At 47.7% G+C, this 27,940-nt stretch overlaps 2 protein-coding genes across 2 annotated transcripts in view; one reads left to right on the top strand and one right to left on the bottom strand.

The window, feature by feature from the left end:
- Positions 1–9,208, top strand: part of KIF19 (kinesin family member 19) — a 46,389-nt gene extending 37,181 nt beyond the window's left edge. The window contains exons 12-20 of the mRNA XM_084832344.1: positions 31–229; positions 395–665; positions 2,117–2,238; positions 3,707–3,861; positions 5,001–5,109; positions 5,461–5,557; positions 6,269–6,669; positions 7,443–7,602; positions 8,687–9,208. Of these exons, the coding sequence (XP_084688470.1) occupies positions 31–229; positions 395–665; positions 2,117–2,238; positions 3,707–3,861; positions 5,001–5,109; positions 5,461–5,557; positions 6,269–6,669; positions 7,443–7,602; positions 8,687–8,841 (1,669 nt within the window). The 3' untranslated portion in view covers positions 8,842–9,208. The remainder of the gene's footprint in view (positions 1–30; positions 230–394; positions 666–2,116; positions 2,239–3,706; positions 3,862–5,000; positions 5,110–5,460; positions 5,558–6,268; positions 6,670–7,442; positions 7,603–8,686) is intronic.
- A 5,156-nt stretch (positions 9,209–14,364) lies between these two features.
- BTBD17 (BTB domain containing 17) lies at positions 14,365–22,713 on the bottom strand. The gene is made up of 3 exons (XM_084832345.1): positions 22,620–22,713; positions 18,319–18,595; positions 14,365–15,445 (listed from the first exon to the last, which is right to left on the bottom strand). Exons 1-3 carry the CDS (start codon positions 22,711–22,713, stop codon positions 14,365–14,367), a joined length of 1,452 nt encoding a protein of 483 aa, XP_084688471.1.
- Positions 22,714–27,940: the final 5,227 nt, after the last annotated feature.

Raw genomic sequence — 27,940 nt, forward strand, 5'->3', positions numbered from 1 at the left:
TTCTCCCTGCCGCCCTGCCCTGTGCTGCAGCTGGGAGCAGGAGAAGGCCCGTCGGGACCAGAAGTGGCGAGAGGAACGAAGGAAAGAGAGCTACAGCAAAGATGAAAGCGAGAAGGACTCTGACACCGGTGACGACCTATCAGATGTGCCGGAGCCACAGGAAGTGACATCAGCTCGGGAGCACATCGCTGCCCTCCTGGGGGAGCAGGATAAACTTCATAAGCAGAAGGTGTCAAATGCCAAAGGGACTGAGGGGTATCAGCTAAAATGGGGAGCCACAGGGATATTGTCGCATCTGTGGGGTGGAGCAGTTTGGAGTCAGCTGGAGTCCTCTAGCACAAGCTGTGTTGCTTTTGCTGGCCCCATGACCCTGCACAACTCTTTTCTGTGCCAGGCAGAGCTGGAGAGGCGGTTCTGGGAAGTTCGGCAGCGCGGGCACCAGCTGGAGGAGGCTTTGCCATGGCGCATCAGTTCAGAAGAGCAACGGGAGGTTCTGAGCCTGCTGTGTAAGGTCCATGAGTTGGAGGTGGAGAACACGGCCATACAGTCGGGCGCCCTGCTCAAGGACAACCTCATCCGCCACCAAGAGCGGACGGTGCGCCGCTTTGAGTGCCACCGCAGCCTCTGCCACCGCATCATCCACGAGCAACGGCAGATCATTCATGGTATGGCCCCCACTGTTGCTCAGTGTCGCCATACTAGATTTGCTGCACCTTTCATTCATAAGCCAGACTCACCACGCTCCTGAGCCACAGTCCAGGAGGAAGACGCATTTCCCACCTCTTGCACTGATGGCCAAAGGTGTGTGTTTATGAACGCGTGGCAGACGGATGTCAGCGTTGAAATCTCCTTCTGTAGAATCTCTCCCTGAAGCATTTCAAAGCACAGCATGGATCCTTGTGGCCTTCCCCGCCCTTTCTTTCAGTCTGACACAGACGGCCTTTGTGTGTGGCTACAACAAGGCCACTTTGCATCAGCACTCTGTGGCATAACGCAGCGGTCTTATGTTGCAAGCTGATGCCCTGATTCAGACGGATGGTGCTGAGGCATGAATGCCCTCCACACTGAAGCAGGGATGTATGGATTGTGTAAAATTCACTCCGTCTGTGTTTCGCAGATTGTCATGCACTCTTGTTCTGTTGTCTGCTCACAGACAGATTCAAAATTTTTCGTTATGCAAATAAATACACAAATAATTCCGTAAAAGAGTTTACAACAATTTACATAATTCGTTGTTGTTCAGTCGTTCAGTCGTGTCCGACTCTTCGTGACCCCATGGACCATAGCACGCCAGGCCTTCCTGTCCTGCGCACTCTCCCGGAGTGTGCTCAGGTTCATATTCATTGCATCGGTGATGCTATCTAGCCATCTCATCCTCTGCCGTCCCCTTCTCCTTTTGCCTTCAGTCTTTCCCAGCATCAGGGTCTTTTCCAGAGAGTTTTCTCTTCGCATTAGGTGGCCAAAATATTTGAGCTTCAGCTTCAGTATCTGTCCTTCCAATGAGCACTCAGGGTTGATTTCCTTTAGGATGGACTGATTTGACCTCCTTGCAGTCCAGGGGACTCGTAAGAGTCTTCTCCAGCACCACAGTTCGAAAGCATCAATTCTTCGGCGCTCAGCCTTCCTTATAGTCCAGCTCTCACAGCCATACATTACTACTGGCTAAATTAAATTAAATACATAATTTACCATAATATATAACATTTAGCATATTGTCCCCCATTCCATTCAACTTTTCCCTGCATATATTTACCAGTCTCAGCCGAAATGAGCATATTTTCCTATGAATAATATGTGTAAATTTCAGGGAAGTTTTTTTTAAAAGATCCAAAAGTTCACAGACTCTGCACGGCCTAAGGAGGTCAGTCCGCAGGTCGGATTCTTAGAAATTGGAATTCATTTTAGCCCATCTCAAATTTCTCCAATATCCCTACACTGAAGGCCTTCAGTGGCCTTGCCTAATACATTTCTAGTAGGGGTGGTCTTTGTCCTGATGCCCTCAAGGCTGTGAGAGGGCCATGGTCTCAACAGCAGCCCAAAGACCAGAGCCGAAACCTGCCTGGAACACTTGCTCCTGCCATGAGCAACCCTTTCCTGTCTCCTCTCTCCTTATCAGAGTCTCAGCTGTTGGTGCCACCCCATCTGGAAGAACTGTATCAAGCCTATCTGCATGAGCTGGAAGAGGGTGGCTTAGATCGTGTTGCCGCCATTGACCGTGCAGCTGCTCGGGCCCTCAAGGTACCATGCTGCCACCATGTCTGAAGCCCTTTGGTCCTGATCCAGAGCAAAAGCCATTGGGCTACACCAACTTCCACATATAAATCATTCCCCAGACCACACTGTCTGCACATCGCAGAAGCCTAAACCTATTACACATCCCATTATGCAGCAAATGCCTGGCTTGGCCTTACCTTATAGTATATTATTAATTAGTTATTCATACTCTGCTTAATTTTTAATTAATATTTTATTAGATTTTCTCTCTTTTATGCAATACAAATAAAATAGGAGGAGGGGGTTGGGGTGGGTGGGACAAAGTAGGAACACATTCAAAGACATATATATATAAGTTCTCATTGATACTCAAGCATACATATTACCTTATGATGACCAAATATCGAACTATATGTCTGGAGACTACTGTCTGTGATAAGCTGTATGTTCAAATATAGAAAGGGCAGTACAGTTCTCTGTCCATTGAAGAATCAATGGTGTGGACTTGGACTTCCAGTTTTGAAGTATAAGTCTCTTAGCGACCATGAGTGGTCGCAAAATCCACTTTTGTTCACCATTTAATAGGTCCTAGAGCAGGGGAATACAGTTCAGTATTCAGTAAATGTCAGCAATTTTTCTAATACAAAATTAGCATGTAGAAATACCTCGATCCAAAAAGGAACCACCACAGGACATACTCATTTGGGAGATACATTCAAAATCCACTACCACAACACCAACTCTTGGCAGAAGCGGACATGTTTTTCTCAAAAAGATGATCTGATGTCCAATAAGTATGGAAAAGCAATGTATGTTGTATTCGTTCTAATTTCAAGTCAAGGGAAGTGGAATACACAAAGGGAAGGCAACCATCCAGTGCCTTTCAGAAATGGGATGTTCCAGTTCTCACTTCCAGTCTTCTCTGATGAGCTGTGTGTGAAACTTAGTCAGGTCTAGTAATTATTTATATAGCCAAACTGTGGCCTTGTTAATTAATTATTCTAATATTTTAGGGTTTGTATACCACTTAATACAAAATCTCTAAGCAGTTTACATAAAGCACTGGGCTACATCGACTTAGTCAGACCCTTGTTTCATTGCACTCTCTCTGAGATCCTCACCAAGACTAAACAACCAGGCAGGGGGCTTTTACAATGTATCCACCTTCAACAGAGTTCATATCAGCAGCAGCCCTTGCAGTGCACAGCCAACCTCACCTCTACTTTGATCCTTGGGCATATCACTGTATTTGCATGGAATCGTCAGAAATAAATTAGAAGCTGAGGCCTGGAGAAATCAAGTAGTTTGTCCAGTTAGAGGGCAAAGCTTGAAACATGTTTCCTAATGCTTTAAAGCACCAATGCTGTCGCCGCTTTCCCATCATGCCCTCTGTAGACCATCAGCTCTGCATTTGGGGCAGAGAATGCCTCGTTGCATTGCTTTTGCCTATGACTGCAGGACGATCAGAACAGGTATGCTGTGTGCCCTGCAGGACACATCTGTGCCAAAGCTCCCCGCACTCCCAGTGGAAAGTGTCCTGGATTCTGATCAAGAGAGTGTAAAGACACTGGGCTCCGAGTATCAGCAACTACCATGGCGGGATTCTCGGAGAGGCACTCTCCCACCCCTGGTTCCAGAGACAGACAGGTAAGATCCATGGGACTTCTTGTGCATATGTCTGATGTGGGTTGCAGGAGGGTCATTTCAGCTTCGTCTGCCCTCCACAACTGATGAAGAATGATAAACTGAGAAGGCTGGATAGGAGATCAGTGTCGACAATACTGGGCTGGATGGACCAAGGGTCTGACTCAGTACAAGGCAGCTTCCTAGGTTCTTATGTTCACTGTCTTCAGTTGGAGGAAGTACTTTATCTGCTAATCAGCGGTGGCTGACAGTTCACTATCACTATACTGATGTGCATGTTTAGCACACAATGGATAGAGTTGGTGGCAGCTGAACTGCTGTTTGCAAAAGGCTGGAGAGTTTTCTCAGAAGGCTTAAAAACTCCCTTGTCTCCCAAAGGAGGATAGCAAGATGAACAGCACATCTACACGCACAGGATACGGAGCTGCTTTAAACTAGTTATCCATCCAGCCTAGTACCGTCGAGCTGACAGTGCATCTTTGGCTTATCTCAGGCAGAGGCCTTTCCCAGCCTTTATACACAACTGGAAATGGCCGTTTCAACCTGAGACCTTTTTCAAGCAAACCGTGGGCTCTGCAAGTGGTCTACAGCAGCATCAGTGTGGGTTGTACACAGGCCTGGGAAACTCTGCTTCCTGCCAGACAGCTGCAAAGCAACGGGGTGAGATTTTTCAGTGAAGAAGTGGTGGAGACTGTAGGGGAGAACAGCTGTGGCTGTTCTCCCCTACACTCTCCAGGCCCCTTTGCTTTTCCCTACAACACAGCTCTGGAAACTTCAGCCAGGGGAAAATCAGCTGTGGGAGGAAGTTATAGATGTAAAGAACAGGTGGGGAAGGGGTTCCCTTCCACTTTCCCCCTGCATCTCACTCTCACGCGCACATTCACACACTCTCACTCACACACCTCTGCAGCAGCCCAGTGACTATCAGCATCTGCATCAGAAGATCCAGTTCAGCCCAGATCTTAGGCTCTAGTTCAGCCATCTCCAACTCAGTGCCCTCCAGATGTCTTGGACTACAACTCCCATCATCCTTAACCCTTTGCCATGCCAGCTGGGACTGATGCAGTTGCCATCCAAAGCGTCCAGAGGCTGGGGAAGGCTGCTGTAGTGTTAACAGACTATTTTTTTCTTTCTCCTCTCAGCAGTGAAGCTGGTCAGGTGTTCAAGGCCAGTCCTCGGGCCCGGCAGATTAAGAATTCAGCAGTCGTGACACCGCCTCCTATCCGCGTCAACGGCATGATCAGTCAAGAGGTATGAGCAGTAGGGAGGGAGAGACTGGGTATGTAGAGGCAGTGTGCCTCCATTTCAAGAACGCATGGGCATTCAGCTGTAAGAAGAGGCAGTGTTACCTAGTGGGTAAGGTTGTGGAAAGACCTCTAATTATGTAGCATAGCCACTTTTACAGTACAGTATGCTGAGCTGAAAAAGGAAGAGCTTCAGTGGCCTGGAGCAAGCAGCATGGTGGTGGAAATCCATAAATGTGTATCCAAAGCTGCACTGGTGATGCCATGCTGGGGGGTGGGCACAGACAAGAGGAGGTCTCCAATGTTCCGGGGGACATTGTTCTATCTTGACTTGCCCTGCCTCTCTTCTTCTCCACAGTATGCACCCCGAGACAGCCTGGTTAGCTTGGGTAGCCAACGAAATTCTTCCCCTGATAGCAGCGATCACTGTTCTGATGGCATCCTGACACGTGGAGGTAACTGTAACGTGAATATTTGAGGACAGGGCTGGTCCTTCTAGTAGCAGAGTGAGGTGGTTACCTCAGGTGGCAGATGCCGGGAGCTGGCAGCAAGGCAGTGGAAGGAAGAGCTGTAGGCCACACAGCCTGCCCTGAACCCCCTCAGCTAGCCTGCTGCCTTCAGGTGCGGTGGAGGATGCTATCCCACTGCCAGTGTCGAAGAAAGACTCAACCACCATTCCAGTCGGCTTTTGCACATGGAAGGGAGGGGGCGCCATCTTGTCCTTTGCTTCAGTCAGCACAGTCTCTTGGGGTGGCTCTGGTTAAGGGCTAAGTATTTCCCCATGGAACTGTCTGCCTGCTCTCAGCCGTGTCACAAGCTGGCAGCAGCTGAGGCCAATTGTAACGGCCTCGACGTGGAAAGCCCTCATTTCAGACCCAATTGCTCAATCTTGTATTTGGAAGGAAGCTGCCATGGTGCCCCCCCCCCAATAACAAGATGTGAAAAAGAAAAGGAGGGCCCTCCCCCACTTTGTGCTGTTGAAAAGACAGCTGTGTTTCTGTTGCATCCTGCTATTTCTAAGCCAATAATCACCACTGTCAGGCTGTTGATACTCTGGCCAAGGATAGCCAAAAACTGGGCCAAGCAAGCGTGCGTCTGAAAATGTGTTCTGTAAGTAAATACAAACTACGCTCTTTTTGCTTGTTGCATGCATCCGCCATTGGCAGAGCGCAAGGAGATTGTGAGCAGCACCAAAAGCATTGCTGTGAAAGCAGCCCGGCGCCGCTCCCGAGTGCTGGAGTCTGACCGGGTGAACCTGCTGGAGCCCACCAAAGAGCACAGCAGCCTGTCCCTGCACTCTCTGAGTGAGAGTGAGGACCCCCTGTGCCGGGAGACCCCTGCCCTCTGCCAGCCGGGCAGCCTTGCTCTGCAGCACGCTGTCAGTGAGGACAACCTGTCTAGCAGCACCAGCGAGACCGTCCCGGGGAGGGATGCCCCCAGGCGCTCCCCTGGGCCCTGGCTCCGGGTTGGCAAAAAGGGAAGCAAGAAGCTTGAGAAGAAGGAAGAGTCACTAGAGGCCAAGAAAAGGAAGCGACGGTCACGATCCTTTGAGGTCACTGGCCACAGGGTAAGTATCCCAGAACTGCAACTAGGTGGAACTGGGGTCCTCCAGCAGAAGGCAGGGGCTACCTGGTTGCTCATCCCAAGCTTGTTCTAGGGCAGAGCTAACTTCCATGGTGTTCCCTGTGCTATAACCAGGAGGGCTGGGATTTCATTCACAGCTTGCAATTCACCACCCTCCGGGGACCAATGCTGAGCTTCTTCTGCCCTTTTCCGGATGCTTCCGGATGGCCCTTGAGTGGGCCCTGGCTGAGCTTTCGTTGTGCCACCAGTGCGCCAACCCCTCATGAAGTCCACATGGGGTTTTCCATTTTATTTTCCAAAAGTGGACTGGAATCGCTCCCATGAGATCCTCCTACAGTTCTGAGGCTGCAAGCTACAAAAAGGCCCAACCAGGCTATAGCTCCTTCCTTGTCTGCCGTGCCCATTTTGAACAGCGTAGAGGTCTTAGGGGGAGTGTATGTAGCAGATTTGGTTGCTGTCTCCTTAGTGCTGCAACACTAAACAAAAAGCACAGAGGGGGTGACGGAAGGCTCCTTCTGTTAAAAGTGGCACCTTTTCCTCTACGTTCCAAACTGGAAAGCTCATCTTACAGAACAAATGAGTGGCACAGGTGCCAGCTGGTGCCTCTCTGTGCTGCAGACTGCCCCTAGTTCCTCCCTTTCCAATCCTCCATGCAGGTATACTGTCATAAGAAATCATGGGTGTTACGGAGATCCCTACCCATGAAGTGCCTTCTCAGTCTGTGTGTCCATCTCTCCCACCCCACCCCGCTTCCAGCTCCCATGTCCAAAGAACAATGCTGCTCGTCGGCATCCACTAGAAAGCAGTTCTGAGCACAAGATTATGGCAGCAGGAGGGACACACAACACCCGGGGCACTGGGAAAGCTGCAGTCCAGTTGTCCAGGGTGAGGCTTCTACAGGTCCAGCCATCATCAGGTGGGTGAGCCTAAGCATGTTGGGCCTAGGGGTGCTGGAGAAACCCACAACGGAACTGAAGGAGTTTCTATGAATCCGACCCATGGATCCTGCAGCAGACTGGCTTTTCTTGAGCTGCATGGATTCTGTGGACTTGCGAGCCATTTGTTTTACTTTCCAGAATATTGCTCAAATTTAGTCATAGAAAAATACATAAAATTTTAAAAAATGAGCCAAAAATGCACATTTCCCCCATAGGTTAAAGCATGAAAATGCACATTTCAGGGGTGTGCATATTTTGGGGAGGATTTGTGCATGGGGTGGGGGTTGCACAGGTTCACAAGTGCAAATTTGCACAAATTTGGGAAATGGGGAAAAAACAGTTTCTACCAACAAGCAGACGATGGAACAAAAGGCACCCAGCAATCTGCAAAACATAGACGGAACAGATTTTACAAACTCCGTACACCCCTAGTTGGGCCAAATCTTGCTCTTAACTGTTGCTCTGCATGGTAGGAAAGGAGCCATGGGACACAGGAGGGCATTTGGATCCCATGGCATATGGAAACCTCTGCCCTCCAGGGCACATACAAGGTCTCACCTTTTTACTGTGGAGTCATTCACCTGGAATAAGCAACACCACACACTTGAGGGTTAGAAAGTTGCAGGGTTGGCACAGTTGTATTGAAGGCTGTTGGACTGATGTGAAGGTCTGCATAAATATGGGACCTTCCAGACAGAGGGCTCCTAGCCCTACCAACCCAAAGACATGGTGCATCTCTTTCATCTTTCCCTCCTTAACCTTTTTTATTTTGGGGGTGGGAGGCGGTAAGAAGAAAGGCAGAAGTAGTAGCAGTGGGAAAACACAGGAGGGTTACAAATGGAAGATTGTGTCATCTGGACACCCCCTGCCCCCGTAAAAGCCTGTGGTTGAGGCAAGGCAATTGCACAATAAAACCCTGGCCTCGAAGCACCCTGTATCATAGAGGAATATGAGGAGCTGAGGAGTAGTATAACTGTGTCAGGCAAGCCCTGGTTAGGGTTTGGCTGTGATGCAATACGTATGAGTCCTAATGATTCTTCCTTTCCTGTTCTTCCCCTTCAGGCCCCAGTGAGGCCTCCTCTCTCTCTGTCACCTCTAATCAAGCTGGCATCTCCAAGAAAACCTCTCAGCCCAGCCAGCGCCCGCCTCGCCAAAACTATGTTACAGTGAACAGTACCAACCCTCATGGCAAGGATGGCAGGAACTGGCGATGCTAAGAACTGAGGGGATGCAAGCAGGTTGAGAAGCTGTTCCGGGGAGCTGCCCTTGGTGCCCAGTCAGGAGGCACAGTGGCCAAAGGCATTGTGGGAAAGTAGCTTACTGCAGAAATAGCTGTGGCGACCCAAAGGAAGGCCCCCTAAAGGTTACATGGTTGGTTGTGAGTGTTCCTGTCAGGGGTTCATCTTGCCACAAAAGGCTTTTCACCTCCAGGACTGGATCCCCCAGCCAGAAATAAGTATCACCCTGGATGGGCATAAATATATCTGTCCCCAGAGACATCCAGTGCCGTAACCAGGACAGAACTGGAGAGCCCCTTGCTCTGCAAGCACATGTCTCCACTTTAGATTAAATGGAAGCACTTGCTGCTGTGTTGTGCCTTTGTGCTTGAGGAGAACAGAGTACCACAGCATCTCTGTGACCTACGGTGTGATGGGTCACACCACATACACTGTGCACATGTTATATTTTTGCATCACTCTAAGTAATCAAACACATTTCAGTTGATTTGGATCTTTTAAACTAGTACCTTTCCGGAAGAGCTCTGGAATAGGAAGGGGCAACAGTTGAATTCACACAATTTCTGATCATGACCATGGGCATAGGGGAAGCAGTTGTATGCCCCCATTCTGGTTAGCTGTCTCCCAGTAAGGGGCAATCGGGCTGCTTGCCAACTAGGAGCCATTCCTTGTTCCATGAAGGGATTATACAGGTCTTTCAGATGACATGGACTTTCTGGTGAGCCTGCTGCTAGGTTGGATGCCACAAAGCATCCTTCAGAAGCACGTCGTCATAACAGTGGGCAAATGGTTCTGCAAAATGTGTGATGGAGTTACAAACATTGCCTTTTAGATGTATAAGCTGTGGCAAGGTAGAGTGGGACAGAAAAGAGAATCATGCATTTTCCAATACCAACCCCAAAGCATTTCCAGAATTCATCTTCAGGCTCTTGTATTCTTTGCTGATGGTGCTGGGATGACAGGACTCCATTCCTGCCAAACACACAGTGCTTCTCATTGAGCTGACAGAGCCCAAGACTTCCATACGGGAGCGGCCTTACAATAGGCCTGAGTGTGTTTGCATACACCAGCCTCCCCCAACGTGGTGCCCTCCAGATGTGTTGGACTGCAACCCCCATCATCCCCAGCCAGCATGGCCATGCTGGCTGGGGATGATGGGGTTGTGGTCCAACACATCTGGAGGGCACCACGTTGGGGGAGGCTGGTACCCTTGGATATTCCCCCATGCTATTAAGATTGCTATTCCCAATCCCAGCATATCACTCTGGGCTCTGTCCAGCAACACTCTTCCTCTTCCTGCCCAACTCAGATGCTCATAGCTTTCCACACAAGATGTAGCTCTAAATGTCATTCCCCCTTGCCCTCCTTAAGATTATTTTCCTCTTCTGACTCTCTTCCACCTGGTTATGCTTCTTCCCCTCACTGCTGCTGGACCAGAAAGAGGTAGAGTAAATGAGAGACATCCATTTGCGTCCTGTGTCTGAGGATAGGGGATAGCTTTGGGGGCACCGCCCCCTCTAAAATCACTCACTCTGTAGGACTGGGGTTCAGCCGTGGTGTGGTTGCTAATGAAACAAGATAACTTTTAAAAAATCCCTTGCTTGCTCTTTTCCCAAAAGATTTTCTGGTTGTGGAGCAGGATTTTGCACACCAATATGTCAGGAGTGTACGTTTGGGTTTGTCATGACCTTAAACAAGGGGGTTGGACTCGATGGTCTTATAGGCCCCTTCCAACCCCACTGTTCTATGATTCCATCAACTTGCCGTTACTCCTCTCCCAGTGCCTGACACCCTGCGCCTAAACATTTGCACCGGCCTATGTTCATGCTGCATTGGTTCAAGTCCAAGCACTGTTTTGTGATGCTATCTTGGTGCATCGGAAGTGTATGTCCTACTGTAACCACTCCTAACTGTGGCACAGCAAGTCTTAAACCTGCATTAGGTGTCTTCGGTTATTTATTTTTTGGCCCAGCGTGCCACCTCCTTTCTGTTGCTGTCAAGGCTGCTTCATACACACGCTACATATTGCACAAAAATGGCAAAATATGTGCAAACAGTTTATGAATGGCACGCATGTGTGATGTTTCTGGTATACTTTTGCTAGCAACATATACAGACTTCATATACATTGGTTCAGTAATACTTACAACAACCCCCTGATAAGGGCCAAACTAGATGAGGTAGCGGGAGATCACCTGTGTTGTTTTTAATGGAAAATGCAGCCGGGGGGTCAGGGGTGGTACGGCAATTCATTTCTGGCTCATGGCACTGAGTAGGGCATGGGGAGAATGTTACCCCCTATGCCATTTTCCCAATTGAAATTGCTCCCCAATGCTGCTGTTTGCCCGATTGACCAAAAATAAAAGTACCTGATGGATACTTGCAGTGCAGGGGGAAAGGATTAACACCTCCTTCCAACAGAACTATGATCCCAAGCTAAATCCTTCCCCCTACATGTGGCTGCATTTGCCTCTCTCTCTTTTGGGGCGGGCATTTGTCATCTAAAAAAATCCACAGGAGAACCAGTCAGGGATCTCCTGCCATCTTGTGCCATAATTAGGTAAGTTTATGGAGAGGGGGCTGAGAGAATAATGCCTTACCTAGTGAGTTTATGTCTGAGCTGACATTTGAAATGGACATTTCCAGCTAATGCTCTTATCCACTATGTAGATGGAGTCTTCTTGATCCTTCCTACGCCGCCATTCATCTGTATTTTGCTAACAAAAGCTACCATATACATGCAATACACGGCATTAGCCAATGATGCTGTTCACAGTTATTTGGTACTCATTTCCCCGGTACAACAAGTAATGCATACAGTGATCCTTAGAATCAGACTGAACATCAGTTGCAATATATGGGAATGGTCCACGTTGATGTCCTTGGCATATAGGAATAAAGACTGTTACAGAGGTGCATTTTTGTGACTAAAGCATTTACTTGAGGTCACTTAACCCTAACTAGTTAGCATTCTTTAAAAAGTTATACACACAGCACCATGAGCGGGAGGATTTCTAGACTCTTAAATGCATGATGATGGAAGGTGCAGATTCTGTCTCGGGAACTGCTTATAGAACTAGGCATGGCAGGTATTTCAGATTAACACTATGTACAAAGGTGTGCATGCATATGTCGTACACAACTTTGCACAAAGAACTGTCTGGCCAATGGTCTTTGTAGACAGGTATTCTATTTCTGATGATGTCTATATCAGATGCATCAAAACAGACAGTAACACAGATCAAAAACAGGATGCTCCATTTCTCTTTCTCGCTCGTCTAAAGTTAGGAATGCTTGAAAAATGAAATGTCATGCCCATATTATTTTGACTAATACCTGTCAGTATTCGCATTCGCTTTCAACATGTGTAGCTATTTGTTTTGTCCATATAGTATTCCTCTGACTAATTATATCATTTTCTACCAGTAATTTCTACAAGCCCATTTCCACTAAATAACAAACATTTCCTTTAGTGCAAATTAAGTTTAAAGTTTATTGCAGATTAATTTGGACAATCTCCTCTCTGTCTCTCTCTCTCTCTCTCTCTCTCTCTCACTCACACACACACACACACACACACACACCAGAAACAATAAATGGTAATTTTGCTCCCTTCTTCAAACAAGTTGTGATATTTTAGTCACAATCCATACTCCTCACATCGATGACCTTACTCCCAAACCCTTGTTGTGGAACAAACTAATTTTCAGCTAAAGCCATGGGTTGAGGGGGCAAGGGGGGGGAGAGAAAGACTTAGTTTTTGCAAAATCTGCAACATGAATGGACCCACTGGAACAAGAGCAACAACTATCACCAGAAACTTAAGGAGTGGAAACCACATCAGTAGGTGGAAGACAGAAGCACAATAGGATATTGGGAAAGGGGGAGATGAGATTAAAGGAGATGTTAGTGCTGGGACAGGAGCAGTGGTAGGGCAGACGCATGGAAGGGAAGCTTGAGCAGAAGGCAATGAAGTCTCCTGGGCGTCTTCCCATGAGCATAACACTGCATGCAAGACTGGAAAATCATTCCCATCTCAAAATAAAACCACATGGTCACTCCAACATGTTTCCTGGTTTTTTTAATTCAGAAATCTGTGTGACTGATGTGCCATTCAAAAGGCTGTGGACATTACCTGCAGAGAGAGCACAAGCACCATAGTCTGCAACCCATGTGCTCCTTCGGGCCTGCCCCATCTCCTCCAGTTCCAAACATTGCTATACATCAAGTATCACAGACTTCGTGCTAAGAAGGGATCAGGAGGCATACGAAGTCTGAACCTCTGTTTAATGTATCACAGTATTCAGTCTTGCAGCAAATCAGTTCTTCATTCACTGAACTAGCAATTATGACTTAAAGAAATCCAGCCATTCCGCTTTCCTTGTTATTATGTTATCCTCAATATTAAGAATTTGTCTGTGTCTTAGGAAGGGCAAGTTGAATGTGACAAAATCTGCAAGACACCGGTGATGAAAAATAACCACTGGAAGTGGACAATAATTTTTTTCAGATGGTTGAAGATGGCATGATAGATGCATCATTGCCCATGACCCATCTACTCATCCCACTTTCATGACTGGTAAAAAGGTTTTGCAGATATTTGTAATGTTCCAAAAATCTCCAAAACCTACAAGGCCAGCTATGGCAGTGGGACAAAAGAAGTGTATGGGCGTATAGACCAAAGGCAAGAGGGCCACTTTCAACACTTGAAAACTGAGATTTGTGTAGAAGAATGAGATGTGAGATGTGAGATGTGAGCGGGACAAAAGAAGTGTATGTGTGTATAGACCAAAGGCAAGAGGGCCACTCAAAAACTGAGATTTGTGTAGAAGAATGATTGAGTTGACAAAGTGACAGTTCTGTTTGTATGATGCTTCACACACAGCAACTTCTTTCCCTCAAAGATCCCTCCAGCTGGTATCTAATGTACTAGACGTTTTGTGGGGAGGCTGGAAGATCTGGATGTATAAAACATGATGATGACAAGAAGGAACTAATTTCAATATTACTCCAAGGAGTTTTTCCCACCAAGGCGCTGCTTTCTGTGCCTACATCTGTCCTGTGGGAACACAACCTCATGGGCAAGACATGGAGCAGCCACGGCAGATTCTAATAGGGAAGGGGGACAAAGCCCTTGCTAAGGGAGGGATTCTTTGAGAATGACCAAAGCACCACCGAGATTCTCCCGCTCTACCTGAGATCCTTAAAATAAGAGAGAAGGGAGCTAAACATAAGCAGTAGAAACAGAGGTAAGGGAATCCCCACCCCACCCGCCCATAACCTTAAGTGTTTAAATTTCCCATCTATTTTTTTTAAAAAATGTCCCCAGTTTTGCAGGTGCAGAAGTTATTTTTGTGCCAGGTACTCCAGGCCACTCTGGCACCTACAGACTGCGAGATGCAGAGCCTGTATCAGCCAGTTTTGCGCTGGATGGTGGAATCATTGCTGTTCTTCAATACAAGCTGATACATCCCTCACCCTGCTTTGTCCTGCTGTTCCCTTCTACTTCTTGACCTTGATTAGAGAATGGTAGACTGGCTTGACGATGATATGCAGGTGCAGAGAGTTGTCGATGAGGTACTCAGAGGTGCGCTTCTGCAAGTCGGTGTGCAGCAGGAAATCAGCCACTTCATCTGTGCTCTGGTGGAAGCTGTAGGCATGTTTGACAAAGATCTTGCCCTGCTGCCTCACACCCACCAGGATAGTCTTCTGGAAACTGACGCCAGCAAAGTCAGAGCTAGTGGTGGCTGGAGTGATAACCAGGCGGGGGCGCCCGTCCTCAATCCGAGTAGATTGGATGGCCATAGAGACAGAGTCAGAGTAGACGGGACGCAGGCTGACTGGAAGCCAACGCGGGGAGAAGAGGACGTTCCAAGTCACCCGCTTGGCAGAGTCATGGTTGCTTGGTCCCAGCTGGGTTTGGAAACTGGTACTGCGGTCATCTCGGGCTGGGTTGTTAATGACCCATTGGGAGCCCCAGGAGGTGGAGAGGTAGTTGCGGGGCAGGAACATGCTACAGTTGACGTCAAAGTATTTGGCAAAGTGGATCGGAGAAGCAGAATGGAACTGGAAGGCTTGGAAGAGCAGGTCTTGCACAGTGCTGTAGTGCTTGACCATCACTGGAGACTGCTTTTGCAGGTGGAAGAGGTGGCTGGGAGAAATCATAGGGTAGCGCAGGGATCTCAGCATCTTCTTGATTATGGGGTCCTCCGGCTGGTGTGTGGTGACCCATTCCTCTACAGCTGTGTACAGCTCCAACTCGCTCTGAAGAACCAGGTCAGATCGTTCCAGCAACAGCAGCAGCAGATCTACACTCACGGAGGCCCACTCAGCACTGCTCATCACGGCAGAGAGGTTCCAGGCCAGGAACTGGAGGCAGCTCTCCTGGAGAGCCTCATCACCAACCCTCAAGGCATAGTGGTACCAGCCCACCACATGGCCCTGGTTCGACTCACTGGCCAGGTGGCCCTTCATGTACTCAGAGACCCCGCGCTGCAAGCTGGAAATGCGATATTTGCTGGCTAGCCGGTGAAGCGGGATGGCTTGATGGAGGAGTATGGAGATCTCACCACAGTATAGGTACCTAGAGGAGAAGGGGGGGTGAGCGTTAGTTCTGTCCATTTTTCTTCACACCCAATTCAACATCACGCTTGCTGTCTCCTCTCCTATGGCACACAAATGTAGGATTTCCTACAATATAGCCTATGATCGTCACAAGATTTATCAGCAAATTCACATAAGATTCTCAGTTTTTGTCTAGATATTAGAATCTCAACAAACTTAGGATCTAAAGCACACGTAGGGTCTGTTGTCATATTACAAATGATTGTTTGCAATGAAAGCCTGATGATTTTAGTAAAGTAATTGAGCAAGAGACCCTGATTTAGCCAGTGAGAAGGGCAGTGTACCATCTTCATAGCAATACATGAGGTCACCAGTAAGCTGGTTTTAAACTGACTCCTGGTCATTTTTTAAAGATACGGGCAAAAGCAAATAGATACTAGGAGCCAGAGAAGGGACACAGCCTTGTACAGACCACTCCCTCCTGGAAACCTTGCCCAAGCTTCTCATTCTCATAGAGAAGATCTAGTGATTTAAGAAAGACAGATTTCACCAGGAAACCAGGTTCCAAATGGTATGCCATACATACAGTTACAAGCACAGAAAGTTCAAATGTGTAAATCAGGCAGACAGTAGATTCAGAGCAGAGGTGGGCAGACTTCAGGCTTCTTTTCTTTTTTTCTAGAACCCCAAGATCCAACGTAGCCAAGTGCAAAAGAGTTGCATGGGGAAGGGAGCAGACATGCACTTAGAATTAAGGAACAGAGTGTCTCTGAGCACATACTCAGCCCGAGGAATGGTTTTCAGAGACACCCTTTCATACAAACATCCAGTTCTTAGTCTCTCTTAGTTCAAGTTTCATTGGTTTCAACAACACAATTTAGCACACCCCAAAATGCCTTTATGTTTGCTAAAATTGTTAAACAATTGGGAGTCAGAAAACCCTGGCTGATCTCCCAGTAGATCCCAATCTACCTTTTTTTTCTCCACCCTTGGGAAAGCACACATCTACACTTTAAAGGGGATCAGATGGAGGGAATAGAGAGGGCCTATTCTAGTTCTGTTAACAAATTCTTCTTTGGCTTTTGCCATCACCAGTCTTTAAGAAGATTCCCTCTTTCTGAGCCTAAACACAATCTGTAGCGTACCTCTCAAATGTTCCCCACTCTGATCATTACAATTATGATTTATTATTTATATAGCACTGCCAAACAGAGGACAAAACCCTGCCGGAAGTCTTTTTACAACCTACTTACAATGAGCCAGGGTTGACAACAGAGGAAAGGGAGGAAGATGGTGGAAGAGGTAAACAGGGGAACAATATGCAATTATGTTAGTGACATGTACTCAGTTTTAGTTTCGGTAGGGTAGGGGGATTAAAGGACTGGGCTCATAGGATGTGTCCTATAAGGATCATTATGTTGTTTACTCCATTTGCTAGCTATGCAGGGCTTCCCCTTAGCAGGTGCCCCTGGGCTCGTGATATTATTCTTGTGGAATTGTATTTCATTTTGAGGTTCATTAACCCACATTTTGGATTCTGGTGATTTGTTGTGGTTCTTTCAACTCCAACTCCACCCAACCCCACCCGGCGTACTGCTTTAGTTTTCCCAACCCAAACCTAACCTGCTTTAAAAAACAAAGTCTCTTCGCTTCTGCTGCTTGCCTGCCCACCTGTGTTGGCTGCTGTAGGTGGCACCGGTGTTCATGCAGGGTTGGTGTTAAGGGTAGCAGAAAGAACCTGCCACACTCCTAATTAGAATTTAGCTGCCACTGTCTATAGTTACACAGTATGTAGGATAGAAATCGCACTTAAGGTACAGTCAGAGCCAAAGAGGCTATGGAATATAGCTGGGATGGGCAACTTGTGGCACTTCAGATCTTTTGGCCAGCATGGTAAATGGTGAGTGCTGATGGGAGTTGTTGGCTGAAACATCTGGAGGGCCACAAGTTGCTCACACCTGGAATAAAGTAACACAGATTGCTTTTTCTTTCCACAAAGGCAAAAGGTGGAATGGCTGGGGAGTCAGCCACATTACCAAGTTTAAGGTCAAACTTGATGAGATGTTGGAAATCCACAATCGGATCTCCCATGCTTTATTTTTTTTTTTTAAGCAACAGGTTGGAGTGGGGATGGGAACTGGAGTAGTATCACAGCACTTGGAGGAGGTTTAAGCACTTTCCCAGTCTAAATTGCCTCCATAGCAACTTGGGGGGGGGCAATTTAGATTAGGAAAACAGTACAGGGAGAGACCTCCTCCAGGGTCATGGTCCCAATTTAATTTGGGGAACCTCCCCCTGACACTCCCATGCCAGTTTTTAAAAGAAATGGAAGATCTAATCACAAATCTCCAAAATCTTGAGTAATTTGGTCCTTGGAGGCCCAGTCTCTCTCCCTTTACTCTCAGCTCCAACACAAATCCATTTTTGCTTCTCCTGGCCAAGCAGAGTGGGCAGGTGCTGTCACAGAACTGAGGGACAAATTAAGTTCCAACAGGTTTTGTTTACAAAACTAAAATGACCTTACAAAACTAAACAACTGCTGCATAGCATAGCTCTGTAACTAGACCTAGGCCTAGATAATTCTCTTTTTATTCCTTTCCTCTCAGACTACCTCCCAGTAGGCGGTGCTCCAAACAATGTCAGTTAAAGACAATTCTGCATCCAAGGTCACCTCATCAAGGTTCAGCTAGGCCATCGGGAGAGATGGAGGGCAAGCAGAAGGGCAAATATGGTCCTTTCAGGACTGGCCTGTGAGCTGTTCAGATCCAACAGAGGAACCATGGGGTGGGTCCCAGGAAGTCTACTCACTCGCTGCTTCCATCAAGCCCATTCTAACTAGGTCAATGAGCTCTCCCTGCCTCTGTGTGTGGAGAGCATGCAGCAGCCTCTTACCTGATGAACTTTTCGAAGAGGGCTGCAGCATCAGGCGGCTCATGCAGGGTGAGCTCCGTTTGGTTGTGCAGGAGGCTCTCAAAGACCTCACTTTGCAAGCTCAGCATCAACTGGTGGGTGTGAAAGACTTTGATTTCATCGGAGCCAGCAGTGCGCACCCGCAGGGTGATGTCACTGGCATTCCCGTTGTGCAGGAGCTCTTGTAGTCGCTGCAGCAAGGACAGTGAGTGGTTGATGGTAGCCAACGCAGAGTCGCCACTGAAGTCTGCCTTCTGGACTGCAGGGAGTGTGGCACAAAACAGCATGGACAGGAAGTGAGGTTACTGGTCCCAGAAGGTGAGGGCAGAGAGAAATTTATCTCAAGGGCATCTGTCAATTGTTGCATTGATTGGTGTGAATGCAAACACACTAGGCAATTTAAGAGTGTATTCATCATAATAGCAGTTTTCCTCTGGATTACTGCTGGACAGAATCCTGGACAAGAAATATCATTCATTGTGAGGGAAGTTCCTGGCTTTGTTTTGTTTTTAAGGTATCCCTTTTTGTTTTGGGGACAGTCACTGTGGATGAATACTGCGTTCTGATGCTAAACCACTGTTTAATGCGAATGAGCCTGGACGAGCCTTTGGCTCATATCCTCCCTACTCCCCTCTCCTCCTTTGGCATGGCCACAAGGAGAAGATTGAAAGCGTTCACTTCCATTTTCAACTTACCAGAGTTACTCATTTTATCCAAACTGAGAATTGGCTGGTGTTAACTATGGTTAAGGGACACAAGCCAGGATAATTAACTGCAGTTTGATGTTGGCTTGTTTCCATATCCATAGTTAACATTAACCACTTGTCCGAGCTTGGATATAACAGTAACCATGGTTAGTTGAAAATGGAAGTAAATGCTTCCAATCTCTTCGTCACAGCCAGGCCAGAGGGGGAGAGGGGCTGAGCTTGGAGGCTCATGCATATAACTTTAAACCTTAGTTTAACATTGTGTATGAGCCCAGCCTGTGTGATCCTATTTTTCTGAATATGGCTTCAACGGTCTTTAATAACTGCTAGAATCTATGACCCTGCCCATCAAACTAAGCTTACTTACTTACTTACCACTCCCCCACATATATCTAAAAGGAAGTGCAACCAAAATTCTGACAGCAAAGTTTCCTCTCCCTAAACTACAGCTTTCAAAGTTCAAAATGACTCTACACCTCAGAGATCTTGTTCTACATGATATTTTGGAGAGGGTAGTATTGACAGGAAATATACCTCATTTCTGGATGGTTCCAGTTCCGTAATGGCACTGATAGACAGTGGTGGAGAGGTGATTATCAATCCATTTTAGCTGCAGCTGGTGACTGATGGTCCCACTCATGATCGATTCAAGATGCAGCACCAGTTGTGGCCTTAACTAGGATTGTTAAGCCCAGATATGTGATATGCTGTGCCTTTATAATGTTCTAAATGAATGAATAAATAAAACCTAGCCACGGTACAAAAAATAATCGAGACCCTGCCAAGGCCATGTTGCAGCCTTAGGAACTTGGCTAAGCTAAGCTGGCCTGCTGCCTTCAGGTTCAGTGGAGGATGCTGTTGCATCACCAGCGTTGAAGAAACAGTCTAGTCGGCTTGTGTACATGGACAGAGAGGGCGCCATGTTGTTCTTTGCCTCAGGCAGCAAAATGTCTTGGGCTGGCCCTGCTTGTACGAGTGCTGGCTGTTTGTCTCAACTTATTATGTTGTACTGTAAATAAAATAAATAGTACTAAAAGTAGTCTCTGGTGTGTGCACTCTCATGCACATACTCTCAGAGGAAACCAAACTCAGGCACACTGCCCCTTGGAACTTGTCACCACTCAGGGGACACGGGCAGCACACAACAGCTTGTTTAAGGCAGCTCATGGGCATGCTCCAACCGAAGCATTTGCGTAACTCTCCCAGTGAAAATAATGGGGCTTGTGTTCTCCTTTATGCTTGTTCGTACTTCCTGCATTCTTCAGTAGCCTGCAATAATCTTTCCAAATCTATAAGCTAATTACTTTGAAAACGAAATAGGAGGTCAGCATTTTCAAGGTTCTAGCATGTCTCGCTATTTCTGGCTTCTAGAAAGCTCCCCCCCCCCCTTTGCAAGGGTTGCAATGAGCTCATTCAAGTCTTCCGACTCCCTAACACCGAAGGTGGTGATTACAGTCACTCTGCCCCACACAGCTCTGCCTAGGCCAGGCTAGCTCCTGTGAGTATCAGCGCATTCACTTTATACTACTCTTGGGAGCTGGATCTGAGCCAGCCGTTTCACAGCCGTCATTAACTCAATGAAATCACTGCCACCGGATGAATTAAATGCTCGCGCTGAGCCAAGTTACACTTCTCGGCCTCCCGAGGGAAAGAAAGCTTAGCCTGTTCATACGCTTGGTATCTTGGCTTGCTTCTCCTGCTCAGTCCAAATTGGGCTGGGATAAAAGGTTAAAATCCAAAGGCAAACGAATCCCACTCCCTGGAAGGACAAAGGGGCACAGTGGGGTGGGAAAGAACTACTTAAAGGGGAAAGCACCCAATGCGGGTGTTTCCATGAAAACATCGCTTTTGTTGAAGCCTCTTTCAAAAGAAAGGCATTTGTGACTCTTTGCTCCAGGGAACACAGCACAGGGTGGGGTGAGGGGTGGCAGGCTCACAGCTATAAAATCACCTTCTCCAACTTTGGATTGTCTGTCTCCCTGTCTGTCTTTCTGTGTGGTCCCCCATACCCTTATTCCAGTTTGGTTTGCTGTTCACATGAGCAGCTGTCCCATAACTTCCAGCACTCAACACTGGCAACTGTTGTGCTTATTTCACATTTAAGCCTAGCATCTTCACAAGATAGCCCCTCCTGTGGCTCTGCTAAAGAAATGTTGCAATATTTACTTCAAAGTATTTTTGTTATATTTATTACTTTCTGTCCCACCTTTTTTTCTTCTTGCAAGGAAGCCAAGGTGGCTTAAATGTTCTTCCCCCTCTCCATTTGATCCTCACAACAACCCTGAAGGTTAGACAGAGTCAGTGACTGACCCAAAGTTACTCATTGAGCTTCATGGCTGAGTGGGGACTAGAAGCTAGATCTCCTGAGTCCCAGCCCAACACTCTAACCACTACACCAGACTGGTTCTCTACGCACATACATTTCCTTACAATCCAGAGAAAGCACCTTTGTATAATTTGTCATCCATCAGATTTGTCAGAAAACATCTTGCTCTCTAATACCCACCATGTCCAGATTTTCAAAATTCATCCAAGAGCTGTTACAAGATCTAGTTCACAATATCACCACCCCCAAAACGGGGGGGGGGGAGTGTGTCACTGACTAGAGCTGGTGGGCAAACTTCAGTCACAACTAATTTGTACCACATGGACTGTCCTACTGAATGAGGGTATAGTTGGAGGGTATGCTGCAGCCCCCACTTTTCCTTTGACTTCCTTGCACCCTCCCTGGCCCTGCTTATGCCTGCAGTGAATCTGGCCCACATATTATATCTTTTAAATCCATGTCTTATCCAGAGGATCAGCTTCTTCTAGAGACACAAGCGGCACAGTTAAATCGAGCTGAGTCGGGGACTGGAAGTGGGAGATGCAGCCTTTCGTCTCGAAGTGAAATTCAACATCGAAAAGATACAGGAAGCATCATTATCATCCACCTTTTCTTTTACACTGATAATCAAACCTCCTCTTAATAATACTGATAGTGCACTAGTGTGTAAATTCTCTTTAGGGCACAGTCCATTTTTCTGTAACTGTTTTTTTTTCTGTCAGCAACAGGGCAGGGAACTGAATGGACAGAACTTCAAGGTCAAATTTGCAATGAGCACTGGCCTATTCAGCATATGCACATGTTAACATGATGGGTTAGGCTGTTAGTGTTTGTTAGGCTCCTTGTTTAACCTTGGGAAAAATCATCCACTTATCAAGAGGCAAGCAGTGTGGAATGATTTGCTCTGGAACAGCACCATCCAACTCCCCGTTGCCCCACAGACCAAATCACATGGTTCAAATTGTTCTACGGCTGAGACATTAGATTCCCTACTTCTCAGGTCTCATCATTCCATTCAAGATTCTCATCGTTCCATTCAAGATCACATTGGCCTTGGCTAACACACTTTTGCAAAGTGTGTTTTAAAGGTTTCTTCTCTGGTACGAAAACGTCCGCACCACCAGTCCCACTTTGTCGCTGCTTCTGTGGCTCTGAGCCACAGCCTGCGCAACGTGACCGGAGTTCCCCATGATGCCCCAGCCCAGCCAGCATACTTAGTCATGCTCCTGCCCAGCAGCCCTCCCCCTTACCTGCTTGGACAGCTAGGCACAGCAGTGACAGAGCAGCAAAGGAGCAGGCCCATCGCCTGGCAGTGGCATGCCGAACCCCTGTCCCTTTAGCCATGGCTCCTTCCTTGAGCGCGTCCGCAGAGGGAATAAGCCCTTGACTGAGCGTGCTAATGTGTCTGACTCTTTATGTAGGACACTGACTCTCCCAGCCCCGCTTGCCATTGATTGGTGGAAAACTAGTAACTGCTGTTACCAAGGAAACCACTTAAGATGGTGAATTGATGCCTTTGGGGCATTGTGGACTCCCTGGGCCGCTGGCGGAACCTCCCTGGGACAGCAGGACTACCTTGAGCCCTCAGCGTGCGGGAAGCTGCACAGTCAGTCAAAGAAGCCCTGTCTTCATGCTTTCTCCGTTGTCATTTCTTAACTTCAAAATATCTGATTGTGAAACAGTGTTGTTGTTTTCACTGCACTGTTGTACCATCCTTCCAACCAGGGTGACAAAACTTTCAGTTTTGGATTCTTCCCAATTTACATCAAAGGAGCAAAATAGGCTTCCTTAGTTTGGATAGACTGCAGGTTACAAAACAACAGCAGATTTACCATGGTTGCTCAAGCACGATGGGACACTATTCTCTGACATTTAAGTTGGAGAAAAGGTATTTGTGCATTACACCATGTCCATTACTGAGCAACAAGTCTTTCCAAGGTAGCATCATGACACAGCAGCCCAAGGGTATCTGAAATGGCCATGGACTGTACAGCAGTATGAGCTGGAGGGGGTGTAGCTCAGTGGTAGAGCACCTGCTTTGCATGCAGAAAGCCCCAGGTAGGGTTGGGAAAATGCCTGCCTGCCTGAAACCCTAGAGAGCCACAGCCAGTCACTGTTGACAATACTAGGCTAGGTGGACCAGTGGACTGATCCAATAAAAGGCAGCTTCCTACATTCCAGTGTTCTCATGAGCTGCAGTTCTTCACTGAGGAAGAACTGAGCAGCTGAGGAAGAGAGGAGGGGTTGCGTTATAAGCCACCACCAAGCAGTAGCCAAGGGACACCTAGCTGGTGCTGTGCAGGTGTTGTAATACTGCATCTAAGCAGAGACACATTGCAGCCTGTGCTGCTCCAAACTAATGATGCCACAGGCCTGTACAGCAGCCATAGGCCTGAGTATGTAGTGACTCAGCCCACAGAACTGTCTAATAGGAACCTTGAGCCAGGTTCATATGTCCACATTGTCTGTTGGCTCGGGATCCGCCCAGCCAAGAGTCCAAGGAGCAATTTGGAAGAGCAGGAGGAAATTTTGCCAAACCCCATACTTGAGACCAGCAGGTCTTTCAGGTGAGGAGTCAAGGAGACTGGCCCACCCCAGGCTGTTCAGTCTGCAAGACTTCCTTTTTGGTGAAAGCAGAGGCTACAAACCCAGGCCAACAGAGCCACTGATGTTGCCACTTGGAATTCTCTGCAACTTTGCTTGAGGAGCAGGCCTCAGGAGGGATGGCCCAAGACATTTTGCAGCCCGAGGCAATGAACAGTTGGCACCCCCTCCCATTCAATGTACAAGAGCTGACTGTACTGGCAGATGACTCCGTCTTCAACATTGATCATGGGAAGCATCATCCATTGCACCTGAAGACAGCAGGCTAACTTAGGGGGCGCAGAGGAGGCCCCATGGCACTCAGGTCTCTCCTCCAACACCTTGTTGCCACCTCCCAGCACCTGCCGCCTGAGGCAACTGCTTCACTCTACCTAATGGTAGTGCCAGCCCTGGGATTCAGTCATCAGGCCCTTTCAACTTTATTGGATCAGCACCTGCTTCTGCTGGAAATGATCACAAGTCCTGCAAAACTCACCTAAGATCAGGCCTTTTATAGTATCACTGGGGCTTAAATTCTGATCAGAACAGAATGCAGCACAAGGGCAACATCATAACACCTGCACAACACAAACTAGGCTCAGTCCTCCTTGGATGCCATGCTGTCGACAGGAATTGCAGTACTCTACCACATGGATTGCAAAAGATTGGAAAGCATGCACCCCCCTGTAAGACAGAAAAGACACATTGTAAAATCTCATTCATGGAGATGAATGCAACCTGCAAGCTTTAGTTGATTAATCTTCATAATTATGCAATTACCATTTTAAGGTAATAGTAATACCTACACTATTATGGGTAATATATAGTATTCCCATGTTCAGTTAATAAGAAAATATTACAGATGGTTTTCCTCCTAACACTGAGCAATAACATACCATTTAATAAACAAATGCTATTTCATGCTCTAAAAGGACACCTTTATTGAGGTTTTGAAACATGGCAATACAGTAGTTGTGTAGCCACGGCATTTAATGACTGGAAGCCTTACAGCACCATCCTATGCATGTTTACCTTGAAGTGAGGCCTGCTGTGTTCAATGGAGCTTACTCTCAGGTAAGTGTGCATAGGATTTTGACCTTAATTATAAAAATTCTCCCAACAGGAGCAAGGGTATTGCTTCACAATAAGACAAATGCCTCAACCCATTTTTTTTGTACATGTCAAGGGGCCAACTGAGTTGGCTCAGAGACAGAGAAATAGCATCTAGAGCACATGTGTCCAACACACAGCCTTTGGCTGCACTCTCCATGAAGCCAGAGAGCAGGGGAGCCCCATCCATTTTTCTCTGCAGCCCAGCTGATCAGCCATCAGCCAGGGAAAAGGAGAGAGGCCCCGGTTCTGCCATTAGCAGTGCTGGGACAGCGATCTTGGTCAAATTTGCTGGTGGGTGCGTTAAAGCCTTCAACCTACCCCTACCCCCAAGATCTCAATGCAGCTGAGGTCACTGTTTACCCACTACAATAAGGCAACCTTGCTTTGGATTGCTTGGGGGGGTGTTAAAGTCTCCCTCCCTCCTCCTGGCAATCTCAATGCAGTCAAGATCGCTGTTAGTGGCAGAAGAACAGCGATCTCAACAGCATCAAGTTCACTGAGGGGGTGGGCAGGCGGCAGGGAGAGGCTTTAACCCTCCCGGCTCTATTAACTATGAACCCCACACACTAGTATCTCCTCCAAACATATGCCAAAGTTTTGTGCCAGTTTTGTGCTACAAATCCCAAGATCTGTGCTGCCACCCACAACCATGTACTGATACATCAAATACGGGTTTGTAGTTAACATACACAAAAACCAACATTGCCCTATCACCTCCAAAACTGTACCAAAGTGCTGTGCTCTTTTGTGCCATGAATTGCAAGTTTTGCGCTGCCACCAAAAGCATGAAAATGATATCATCTTAGGTGGGGCCCAGCGAATGCTAAAGAATCCCCATTTTCGTATCACCTCCGAAACTATGTCAAAGTATGTCAGTTTCACGCTTTTGGTGGTGGCACAACACTTGGGATTTGTGGCACAAAACTGACACAAACATTTGGCGTAGGTCCAGAGGAGATACTAGTTTGAGGGGGTGAAGGTCTGAGGCCTACAGAGGCAAGGGAAAGAGAAAGGTCAGGCCTAGAGGCCTGGGATTTTTTGCTGGGAGGGGGTATCCCTGAGAGGAGCAGCTTCATTTCCCTGGTGAAGTTTCGGTTTCATTTCCCCAGTGGAGCGAGCAATCCTGTGGCTGCTAGGTAGTGGCTAGACGGCCATAGGATATCTGGTTTTCTGGTAACCAACCTCCCCCCACGTCCGTGCTCCCTACCCTCTGCCTCTGTGCTCACAAGAGAAGTGTGGAGCAGCCAAAAAGGGGCATTCTGGGGGGGGCATTCCAGGGCGGGGAGGGCAGAAATGCCTGTACAGCACATCCAATGTGTCATACAGCAGCCTCCTCCCCCGCTCATACCTCCCATGGCTAGACAACCGCAATAGGCTGTCTAGCCAAAAATGCAGGGCAGGAGAAGCATAGAGGGAACAATCCCCCCCCCCCGTGCTTCTCCTGCCCTGCTTTCGATAGGCGGTCACCTCTGAGTTTGGAGGTGGACACCTATCTAAATAGGATTGTGCCCTAAGTTTCATTCTTTGGGTTTGAAACATCACTTTCAGCTGTGAAGGAGGAGGGTATAAAAAGAGAGTCAGAAAAACCAGAGCAGTAAGAGCAGAGTTGGGGAGACCAGAGCCTGAAGAAGGAGCAGGAAGAAGCATCCTGAAGAAGTCTAAGTACAGCTAGGTTAAAGGAACTTGCCTTTTGCAACTTTTATTTTCTCTTAGTGCCTTTTGAAACACTCAGCTCTATTGTGTAAATACCTTTCGGGCACAATCCTGTGGCCGCTAGACAGTGTCTAGACAGCCATAGGATATTTTTGTTTTCCAGGAAGCGACCTCAGAGCCAGCGCTCCAAGGTTGGTTCCCAGAAAACCAACTCCCCCTCCCGTGCCACCTGGTAGGCAGCCTGGTTTGCCCCCAGCTCCGCACTGCTTTTGTGGCATTCCTGGGGTTAGGGAGGGGATAGCGGAAGCGTCGTTATGATGCTTCCTATGCGCTGCCTGGCCTCCCCCCGCCACACACACACTCCGAGGTGCCCTGGCTAGACAACCGAAATCAGCCATCTAGCCACAAATGCAGGACAGCTGGAGCTCCCTCCTGATGGTTCTTTGACATTAAACTGGACTTGAACTGGTCAGCGCATCCAGAAGAGGACACCTTCAAAGAGAGGACTGTCCTCTGACAGCTCTCCAAAATAGAAGGCTGTCCTTTGTAAAGTAGGGCACCTGGCCACCCTGAGAGAAGCGGTTTAAACGTCCCAATTCCTGCACACGGAGGTGTGTGCATCGCCCCTAACCCTCCACCCAGCATCACATGCAGCCCTCAGGGTCAAAAAGGCCGCCTGATCGAGAGCCATCCAGTGAGCCTGTGATGGAGGGTGAATGAATTCAGGAAGCTGCCTTATGCTGAGTCAGACCAGAGGTCCATCTAGCCAGACGCGCAGCTGTGTGTGTGAGAAACGTTGCTTATCCGGCTAAGGTTCTGCTTGCTATTGTTTGTGAAAAGAGCTTGGCTGATTGACCCTGAGGGAAAGGTCATGGCAAAGCGGCACAAACTTGGGGAAGGAGGTGGGAATCAAACAGCAAAGCCAGACATGAAAGAGCGGGAGGGGGGAGTTTACACTCCACTTGCCTGCTTAATACAAAAGCAGATGCCAGCATAAATCCCATCAGTCCAGACATCGACTCAATAAATGGGAACAGGCTAAAATTTCCACAGCTGTGACCAAACCGGATGCAGCCAGGATGAAGGTTAGCATCAGCTGGAGCATGGCCCTGGGGTGGAGGCAGCCTGGGTGGGAATGAACTGATGCGCTCACGTATGGAACGGAGGCCTCAATGTGACTCCTGCTGGCAAGAGGACATGCTAATGGAAGCCTCATCCACAG

The sequence above is a fragment of the Heloderma suspectum genome, chromosome 2 (assembly GCF_057233095.1).
Source record: "Heloderma suspectum isolate Gila_16-S chromosome 2, 16-S_ref, whole genome shotgun sequence".
NCBI classification, from domain to species: Eukaryota; Metazoa; Chordata; class Lepidosauria; order Squamata; family Helodermatidae; genus Heloderma; species Heloderma suspectum.

Bases quoted from the DNA above. Each gene is read 5' to 3' on its own strand.
- BTBD17 (XM_084832345.1), bottom strand. From the start codon at position 22,713: ATGGCTAAAGGGACAGGGGTTCGGCATGCCACTGCCAGGCGATGGGCC. The intron at 18,596-22,619 runs GTAAGGGGGAGG...CACTCCCTGCAG, and splicing joins GTGCCTAGCTGTCCAAGCAG to TCCAGAAGGCAGACTTCAGT. The intron at 15,446-18,318 runs GTAAGAGGCTGC...CTTCTCCTCTAG, and splicing joins CTCTTCGAAAAGTTCATCAG to GTACCTATACTGTGGTGAGA.